General features: G+C 40.5%; 1 protein-coding gene across 1 annotated transcript in view; it reads right to left on the reverse strand.

Moving 5' to 3' along the window:
- The window catches only part of LOC311062914 (visual system homeobox 2-like), a gene marked incomplete at both ends in the record, with an annotated part of 5467 nt that extends 3250 nt beyond the window's left edge, over positions 1-2217 (reverse strand). The window contains 3 exons of the mRNA XM_084082133.1: positions 485-608; positions 1275-1365; positions 1791-2217. Coding sequence (XP_083938259.1) covers positions 485-608; positions 1275-1365; positions 1791-2217 — 642 coding nt within the window. The remainder of the gene's footprint in view (positions 1-484; positions 609-1274; positions 1366-1790) is intronic.
- Positions 2218-11194: the final 8977 nt, after the last annotated feature.

Raw genomic sequence — 11194 nt, forward strand, 5'->3', positions numbered from 1 at the left:
ATATATATATACATATATCTATATATATATGTAAAACACACACACACACACACACACACACACACACACACACACACACACACACACACACACACACACACACACACACACACACACACACACACACACACACACACACACACACAAATACTATTACTGTCATTCTAGTTTTTTTTCTGTTGTAGGCTATATTGCCCATGCATCTCTGTCATTATTTGTTTAATATTCAAATGTATTTCTTTTTTGCTTTTACTTTTTTGCTTTTACTTTCATTTTTTGGTGCATTAGTATAATGCTACCAGTATTTTAACTGTTCAATTTAAGAGCTGGATTGCTGACTCTGAAAATATTTTAGAATTTCAATAGGACAATTCAGCCAAAAGCACTGTGTACAGTACACACACACACACACACACACACACACACACACACACACACACACACACACACACACACACACACACACACACACACACACACACACCTGTATCCTGTCTTCTGGCAGTTCAGTCTTCATGGACAGCATTTCTCGGGCATATACATCAGGGTAGTGAGCTTCATTAAATGCTTTCTCCAACTCTTCCAGCTGGTAAGATGTGAAAATGGTTCTACAAACAGTCAAAAAGAGCAATATGAATACAAGTTCAATATTAACAATGTGATTGACATTTTTATTTTTTCCCCTTTTCATAATCAGTATTGGGACTATAGGCTACATGCTTTTTACATAGTCAGTTTAAAGCTTTCTTTTTAAATTAAACCCTTAAAAAAAACACATGCAGGAGAAAATTATTCAAATTATAATTATTGTATTGTTAATAAACGTTGATCTTATAGACATGAGGGAAACACCCTTCAGATTTCTCATAAATAGCTACGGTACGTGACGTTGTGGAAATGCTCTTACGATTACGAACCTTCCTTCAAAGTTTTTATTTTTATTTTTTAATTCATTTTAATTGTAAATGCGCTCAGTATATATATTTCTCCTTTTAGCCTATTCTGCTAAACGAAGTCTATAGCTGTACGTTAAAAAAAGAAAAAAAAATAGCACAACCTCGGGTAGGCCTACACTATTCATTAATAGGCTACATGACGTTAATAGGTAATAGGGACAGCCAGGTTTGATGGGATCTTGGGTGTATAGGCCTACGCTAAAAATGAAAATAATAACAATAATTAAATAGCGCGAAACGACAATAATGGAAAAGAATCCCAAATATGGCAGGTTGACATTAAAATAGGCGTCAACATCTCTGTATCAGTTTATTTACCTGTGTCTCCTTTTCTTTCTTTTCTTGCTGTGGCTCAATGATGATTTAGAGAATTTCTTGTCGTTGGGAGATAGGCTTACATCATCAGAATCTGGTAAGAAACAACCGTGATCATGCAGTGAAAATCAGAAAACAAATGGACAATAATAAGCAGAAATTTGAGCTAATAGGCCTATGGTTAATTAAAAGAAAAAAGTCATGCAACACATACATTTAGCCTGCTGCTATGGACAAACAGGCTAATTCAACATGTATTTTTTTCATCAATAAGTGAGTGAATAGAGAGACAGATATCTCCCCTTATGTGTATTTGTATGTTTGGTTTGTAGGCTATGTCTGTATGTGCTATAGTCTTTTCTTTTTCATTTATGTTTGTTTTCTTGTTCTGCTGTGTCCATGGACACACAAGGAAAATTCAATAGAAAATTCAATAGAAAATAAATGAGTAAAATATAAATAAATACTTAGATTTGGATATATATCCTTGCTTGATTTTAGGATGTTTTGTTTATTTACCAGAGCTGGCAGAGTGCAGGTTCGCATCCATCGGACCTTGGATCGCCCTGTTGAGCGGCTGCAGGTGAACATGTTGCGCCTCTGACAACACCTCGAGGAAGGCAGGCTGGCTGTAAAACGAGTGTATGCCTCCTGGTCCTATCAAACCCATGCCAACTCCGACACCCCCGTGATGATGGCCGAGAGCTGATCTGGCCGCCAGCAGGTGCGCCCTGGGCGGCAGAGATTCCAGCGGGCGTCTCGGAGGAACCGCGGGCGGCTCCTTATTCAGCCCGAGGATCTCTTGGATTCCGAAGCCCGTGCACCTGTGCGTCGTGGCGCCCATGATCTTCGAGGGCGGTTGTTGCGTTCCCTCGTGGTTTGCGGGCGAAGCCATTTTCTGCTTATTCACAGGTTCTGAAAGCACAGTGCCTTCTTTTCCTGTCATGGCAATGAATGGAATTCCCTGATTAGTTTTCACCCGGAAAAAAGCTGTTTAGTCCCCTGTGCAATCAGCAGTGTTGTGCTCTCCCTCCAGTCTGCAGAAAGGGTCTCTTTATCCAACAGGTTCACCCGTGGCAGGGGGCAGCTGGAGGCAGCCAATCACAGAGGGGGAGAGACCTAGCACCAATGATGGAAGAAGTACTCACATGTTTACTGAAGTAAAAGTATCAATACCCTATTGTAGAAATACTCTGGTACAAGTCCGGTATTCAAAATGTACTTGAGTAAAAGTACAAGCATTGGCATCAAAATATACTTAAAGTACCAAAAGTAAAAGTACTCATTATGCAGAAGGTCGATCATCAACACCTTGCTTTGGGACTTGTCAAATTGCTAAAGTATATAGGTCTGAAGTGGTTTTGTAATAATAATCAAAATATACAAAGTAACCATAGTAAATAAAGTTTTTAAATAATTGTAGTGGAGTAAAAGTACAACATTTTCCTCTGAGATGTACTGGAGTATACTAAACATTAGCTGCAATAAAGTAAAAGTACTTCAAAATTGTACTGTACTGTAAAGTAAAGTACTTGAGTAAATGTACTTAGTTACTTTCCACCACTGCTTAGTGCCGGATTCTCCATTCAACGGGGGTACCGAACGTTTCCATGTGTGTGTGACAATGAGAAGATCTTTATTAAAGAGCAACAGGAGTTTATAATTAATTCCCGTGTGTGTGTGTGTGTGTGTGTGTGTGTGTGTGTGTGTGTGTGTGTGTGTGTGTGTGTGTGTGTGTGTGTGTGTGTGCGTGCGTGCGTGCGTGCGTGCGTGCGTGCGTGCGTGCGTGCGTGCGCGCGCATGTGTGTGTGTGTGTGTGTGTGTGTGTGTGTGTGTGTGTGTGTGTGGATTCAAGGCATTACTGCCTGCAACCAACCAAGGCCTTGCAAAACAAACTCGAAAATAGATAATTCCAGTTTTTCCAACCAATGCAGGCTAGCAAGCCATGAAGACCTATATCATTTATTTTCCATTATAGGCTAAAAACATGTCCTCAAATTGACCAGCGGATTAAGCCTAACAAAATCATGATGCTCAATTGAACTGTTAAGTGAGAGGGAAAGTGTTCTAACCTTATTTGTAAACGCCTATAATTAAATTAGCAGAAATCGATCGATAATGCACGGGGAAAATGGCTGGGCTACTTTCACTGTATGTCACTCTATTAATGTCACAGACGATTTCATTCAGGAGTCAGTGGATCGGAAAATATATCCAATCAGCCGGATAAATCCCTCCACTCAAGGAAAGCCATCTTTGTTCCCTCCCAGCCTTAAAGCATGACATCATGCTTCATATTTGGTCTGAGTAGGCCTACATTAGAATGGTTAAAATCGGCATATTTTTTTAGACTGATTTGCAAATATTTTGCATTGATCATTAAAAAGATAATGATAAAAATAGATTTAGTATACATTTTGCCAAATTAATTAACGTATAAGGCCCACGGATATAGGCATGCATGACAAATGCTTGGCAGGCTATAGGCAACTTTATTTAGGCAAGCCTGGACATTCAACAGCCTGATTTTCAGGTGTTCATTTGTTACTGAAATAATAATTCAATATTCATGAATAGCATATTGTTACTTTTCTTTAGATCAATTATGACATGAAAGCATGTCTGTTAATTTGCTAATTTAGCCTCAATAGGCCCATAGGAAATAGCCTATATAGTCTAGACTTCATTCAGCATCAGTATTTATAAAAAGACTGTCCAAAATGTATTTGGCTAACCATCCTAATGGGGCCTAATTTATATACGGTTATTATTACCAGTATAAGGAATAACATAATATATATAGGCCTTATACTAACGTCCCATAATGGTCTCTGTGATTTGCATATTCTAATTGGTGTTGCACTTTTGTCCTTGGTGTTCACGCGTCAGTATGTAGGCCTATGCGCATCTGTTGATACTATTAAGTCTTTTTCCATTAACAGGTCACATGATGAAGAATACAATGGAAATGGCCCAGTTCCGGATATTTAGGACAAACAACAAAACAGTTTAATTACACAGTCTATTTAACAACGCTCTCATTTTTTTGTTGCACATACAGTATAGCCAAGGTTCCTATCAGTGATACAATAATGTGACTTTTTGCTAATTAATTGAAATCAAATAGGCTACAATAGGCTCAAGCAGTGGTTTTCAGCCCTTTTCACATCAAGGTCCTTTATTTATTCGCCATTTGAGCCACGGACCATTTGATGAGACTCTCAGACCCAAAATTTAGAATATTTTGTTATCATAGGATAAGATTTTGTCAAAATAACAATTATTTTACATTCTCTAATTGTGAAGACTCCTTGTAAATTACGTAATGCAGTTGTTTAACAATACTTTAAGTTTTTGGTTTCATTTTACACTCAAGAGTTAAAGATCTATAAGGGTCCATTTGGTTACCAACTCTCCTTTAGCTGGGGACCACCTGTAACCCCCTCAAGGACCACTGGTTGAGAACCACTGGGCTAAAGGCTATATATGGTCCAAGGATAACACACATCTGATTTAGAAAGTGATGCTGAGTCTGACAGGCAGCACGGAAGGCTAGTAAATTGGATGCTATAGATTACAGATTAAAATCGTTTATGTTTCTCCTTTTCACTCATCTATCAATCACGCTGTCACATCAACACTATATACAAGCTACACATCTGAAAGGAGTATCTAATAGGCAAGCCACTTGAACGAGTCTCTGAATATCTTCATTTCTGTCGCCACAACAATCTAAACTCTAATCAGCAATTATTCAATTATTGGTTCAAGAAATAATTTGTGGCACGCTTTTGGACATCTGGACAGATCATTATCTTCACGAGAGGAGACAATTTATGGAGATGAGTAGACGCCTCCGATGGATGCGGATATATATAACACTGCGACCTTATCAATGTGACATGTGGCGATGAATAAATAAATAGTGGACTCTCCTTGGGGACCGTTTGGCCTGGTGGACCATGCGCCGGGCTGGCGTTTCGGCGCGTGGTCTGCCCGTGTTTGGCGCCATGCGGTTCCTAATCTGGTGGTGAGAGTGAGATCAGCAGATAAGGTTTCTGTGCAACGCGCCAACGCCACCCCCCCCCCCCATGCCCCACCACTGTTAATCAGTGATGGAAGAAGTACTTACATGTTTTACTTAAGTATCAATAATAGGCTACTGCTATGTAGAAATACTCTGTTTCTGTTTACAAGAAAAAGTCCAGAATAGAAAATGTAGCCTACTTGAGTAAAAGTTTAAAAGTATTGGTGGCATTGTGAGCTCGTAGATCGGCTATTTTCAAATGGCCAAAATGTATAGGGCTGAAGTGGTTAATGTATGTTTTGTGATAATAGTCAAAATCTACAAAGTTTTTTACAATGTATTTTCCTGAGCCTAGTGGGGTAGAAGTAAAATTATTGAAAATTGGAAATACTCTAGTAAAGTAAAAATATCTAAAAAATTGTGTAAGTACAGTACTTGAGTAAATGTACTTAGTTACTTATACGCCACTGTTGTTTATCACTGTTCCTCCTCTGTTGCCTGCATGGTGCACTGCGTCGTCAATACAGGCCTGCTCAAAGCCTTCAGAGACAGACAAGACCAGACCACATTGCGCACACAGGCTATAACATCTAGATCTGCATGCAGTGAGAAATAGGCTACTAAACGAAAATGTCAAATTCTGTGTGCTACACTGGAAGATCAAAAGCTGACAACGCAAATCAAATCAGTGACCATTTGGCCATTTAAGAAGAGTGGGAGATGTGGAGAAAAGTATAGGCTAGTTGCTAAAATTACATTATTTTTTGGGAGCAACCCTTGAGAAATCACACACACGCAGACGCACACGCACACACACACACACACACACACACACACACACACACACACACACACACACACACACACACACACACACACACACACACACACACACACACACACACAAACTGGTCAATTAGCAGAATTGTGGGCATGTTTGTTGGAGGAATAAATAGCCACTGTCAGTGGGAGTGTGCAAAATAATATATATGAATGTTCATCTCATCTGATATTTCCTCTAGTGGCTATTGTTAAGTGTAGGCCTAATAGTAGCACAAGTTTATTCCCAAAATAAAAGAAAGAAAGAAAAATAAAACGTAGAAATGCAGCAAGAGCAGTACATTCTATATTCTACTCATATTTTAAAGAAAACTTATTAGGCTAACTAACTATTGTAATGGACTTTGTTTTGGCTATTGAATATTTTGTCAGAGTGATTGTTATATAGGCCTATAATATAGGCCTATATAACAATCACTCTGACAAAATATAATATATTTTTATATATTATATAAGAATATATTGTCTCATGCCTCTTACCACATGGAGCGCTGTTTTGTTGCATGAATGTGAATGTGAATGAATGAATGCAATATACATGTTTTAAGGGTTGTCAAGCATTATCTTAACTAAATTTGAGTAGTTTTACTTGTCCCCATATCTAGAGCGTACTGATTTGTTTGCAGCTGATGCCATGATGACAAATTGAGTTTAGACAACACACTCCATAATTGGGAGTGGCTGCATGGCTGTGTCAGAGTGATGTCAGAAGTCTGCCCGCCTGTGCCGGCCGACCCATTAGTCAATTTTAATATAGGAAGTGGCCTAAATATTGAATCGAGACTATTGGCATGTAGTTACTTGTAAGCTACTCTGATTGGAAGTAGAGAAAACGGACTTCCTCCGCGGCTCCGCCATGCTTGCGACAACCTGGCTTTTCAGTCAGAGCATCATTGTGGCTATGACTGCTTCCAGCGCACATCGCTCTGAGTCTGAATTTTCGAACAGCAACACTCCAACAACCGCTCTGAATTTTCGAACAGCAACACTCCAACAACCGCTCTGAATTTTCAAACGACCAGAGAGAACCCTATTTTGTTTTTATGACATATGCTTAATGCAATTGGACACTAAAGTTCCTTACGCCACATTACGGCTGTGCCAGTGCCAGTGCTAGACACCACATGGATATGTTAGGTCCCTACACACCAAGAGTGTTTATTCCATTTTGGGCGGGAACCCCTATTTGTAATACCTTTCAGGACGGGAACCCCTTTTGGGGTCCTTGTTGCTATGTACAGTGGCAACATACATTTGTTGTAATTTTTGAATAAATATTTGAAGTTTTTCAGAAAACTTAGGTCAGGATTTAGAGGGTGTTTTTAGAATTGGCTTCAGGTCTAAATGGTTTATTTAATGCGATTAATTAGAAGAACTGTTGTTTGAAATGTTGAGAGCTTGTATGTTCATCTATTTTTGCCAAATGTTCACATATTATGACATGCCCAGAAAAGGAATGCTAGGGTTATGGATAATCATTTTCTGTTTGACTTTCAGAAGGCTTGATCAGATGTTGTAAGCTTTTGGAAACCTCAGTCAGACCTAAGCACTCAGGGAAAGAGAAAGAACTCAGAAATTATCCTGATGGAGATTAGGGAACAATTTGATGCTAAGAGACATTTGTCAGCATCACCATTCTCAAAAACTGCTACTCTTTTTGGGGATTACATTTTAAACAGCTGTTACAAAATTACTTGTTTGATCCCCCATTTTATCTTCCCCCCACTTATCTTCTTATCTTATAAAGAGCGCACAGATTCATTTTGTGAGCATATCAAACAGCATGATGTAGGCTGTTAGTCACACTTATCAACATTCAATGACACTGTTTATCCCAAGAATCTGTGTGTGTCTCCTTTGTATATCTTGCTGCAACCCGATCGCCAGAGGAAACGTTCTCATTGAACGTTTTTCAACGTTTCTCAAAATCCGTGCATAGACTACTGGAAAACCACAAATTCCGTGCCGCCTCGCATCTCCCCCATTGTGACTAAACCATTTCGGAGCCGCGCAGTCTCAAGGGAATTGTCGCCGTGTGAAGGACCACCGAGCGAGCTAAAGCGAGCGAGTTGCCGTCCTGAACATTGCGACATTCCCTTGAGCCTACTCAGCGGCGTTTGAGTTACGTACCGATAGGCACAGAATCGTAAATGTTGTTGTGGGGACTGCTCTACTTCCTGTTTTTTCCGGGTTGCGACTGGTTACGCCCACCGTGGGACTCCCCGTACATATGCACGGAATTTGGGGGTTTCTAGGCGACTATGCACGGAATGACGTGCACAAATCCGTGCAATGTATACTAATTCTCTGGCGATCAGGCTGCTTGAGAACAGTGCGACCAATCACTTTCACATTTGGCTGTGCACTGTTGATGGAGCACAGTGTAAAAAACAATTTATATATATATGGGCTAAATAAATCAATCAATAAAAATAAAATAGTTGTGACATGAAATTATACAAATGAGATATGGGCCTCCACTATCAACAAACCAACACACACACAAAATCAACACATCATATATCAATATCACTGATGTCATAGACCAGTGGTTCTCAAAGTGTGGTCCGGGGACCCCCAGGGGTCTTTGAGAAGTTACAGGTCTGTAACTCAGAGAGTGTACAAATGGACCCTAAACAGGTCCATTTGTACACTCACTGAGTTATGATTTTGCAGTGCAGATTTGGGGTCCCAGAGATTGAAAATTGGGCCCGTGGCCTAATGCATAACACACTGGGGGTCCTTGAAATGAAAATGTTTGAGAACCACTGTCTAGACTCAAGTACTCTGATAAGGGGTATCTGCATAGTTAAAATGAAGAATTCTACCTCATTCATTCACTTATTTAACCAATGATCAACATCAACATCAACATCATCATCATATTACACTATCATACACAGTACCATTCATATTCTAATTTACTGTGCGGATGCTGTGGGGCGATAATGGCTAAAACAGTCATTGTCCTGCCAAAAACACTAAAGCTATACTCCCTCCCTCCCTTCTTCGAATCTCTTTAAAAAAAATAGCCGATACAAGCCCCTAACGCAATGCAACACATGTTGTGAACTTGTAGATCTGCTGTTTTTAACACATGTTCGCCTATTTTCGGGATGCTAGGGTTTATGTAATTAGTGGTCACGTGTCTTAATCTCTTAATGCTTAATGAACTGCCTTGTGCTTTACATTGCCTTGCCTTACCTATAAAGACATACCGGTAAGCTAAGACAGGCAATGTACAGGACTTTTGACTCTGTGACGTGTCAAGACATTATTATAAGCATTATAAGTGATTTGGGAACAGAAGTGATTCTGGAACAGAAGGGTCAGGAACAATGCCATTACTGTTGAAGTTTCTGTTCAGACTCACAGTCCACAAATGTGACTACTTCTGTCTGAGCTATATTCTGTTTGTTTGAGGTTAGATCCAGAAATGTTTCATCTAATCCAGCTAATTGCCATGTCCAAGAGCTGAACATACCAGCTGAGGAGATAGGTCACCAAACAGCCGTTGATCAAAACATCTTATTGAGGTGAAGAAACAAAGGCTCCTACAATCACAACAATGTGCCACTGGTGATTCAACAGTTTGCTCTGGATGCACAAAGCATTAATTAGGGCAATAATTTCATGCTAGTGTCGTTCCATAGTCTCCATTTCTGTATGAGTGCATCTCTTTAGGGTTTGAGGTTTGGAAGAGACTGACTTGCAGACTGCCACATTCCACCATTCGATGTGCAGATGTGTTATTTGCGTAATGAGGAAAAACAACTTTGGGAAACGGGGGAGAAAGGGCCCCCTCACCAAACATCTCTTGACAAAATAATATTCCTCACTGCGGCTGCTTGTAACAAGAGTTGACATAATTACTCGGGCACATTTCTTGTCTAATTAGCACACTTCCAGAGTGGACAAGGGCTAGCAGTTAGGCCGGAGAAGAGAATCGGACAGGCATGGCAACAGCAACACAAAAAGGGGGCCCCTGGTTTCAGCGTAATTAGGTGAGACAATGCCCCTGACTGTTCTGAGCTGTGGCAGTGGCTGAGTGCTGGGGCCGAGCAGGCGAGTGGTCGCCCCGTGAGGTACACATCTCCCCGAGACCCTAATAAGCCCCTAATTGTCTTTTTGGATTCACATGGTCAGCACCAGCAGACGCTGAGACAGCCCGTTCCCGGTCTCCTGCCGTGACCCCAGCCCTCTGCGTGCAGAAAGGGAGACATTTGCATTGACTCCCATGGGACCTTTACCGTTTTGCCCCCGAACTCCAGACATTGCAGGAAAACATCCTGTGATGGCATCCCAAATCTGGAGTGGTGCCAAGACGGCCTGATAAGAGGTGAATGAGCAGAAGTGTTCCTCATCACACGACACAATAAAGTCCTGAGAGTTAATTAAACTCTGACAGTGTAAAAATTGACCCATTAAGCTCACAGAAAACCTGGGTAAAACATAGTCAACTGAAGAATAATTAAAAATTGTTGTGGCATATCTTCAAATGTTAAATGGCAAGATACATTACACAAATATTTAAAATATTTGCAACTATATTGAAATAACAATAACAACACAAGTAGCTGAGCTCAACAGGCTGAATTTCAATACTCAAGAACACACACGCACACACGCACACACGCACTCACGCACACACACGCACACACACGCACACGCACACAAGCATGCACACAAGCATGCACACATACCAAACACATTCCCCTAATGCAGACAGGTTTTGTCCATCTCCAGACATGTTGCATATGGTACCCAGGGAAGACTCGATTTTCCATAATGCACACGCATGCACACACGCACACACATTTCCAATTCCAACGACATTATCACCCCCTACTGTCAAGGCCTTACAGCTCAGATGAACGTCAATTTGATGTGCCCTCGGCCCTTTAATTAGCTGTCAATTAGTGCAAATGAATCAACTCTTCGCCTAATTAAGCAATGCCACCAGGCAGCTCTTATATACTTGCCATTGTGTGAGCAGCATGAGAAAACCACAGATAGCAAACTCATTTTGGATCAGGAGTGCAACTTAGCGATCACA

This window comes from Gymnoscopelus microlampas, assembly GCF_963454915.1.
Source record: "Gymnoscopelus microlampas genome assembly, chromosome: 16".
Lineage (NCBI taxonomy): Eukaryota > Metazoa > Chordata > Actinopteri > Myctophiformes > Myctophidae > Gymnoscopelus > Gymnoscopelus microlampas.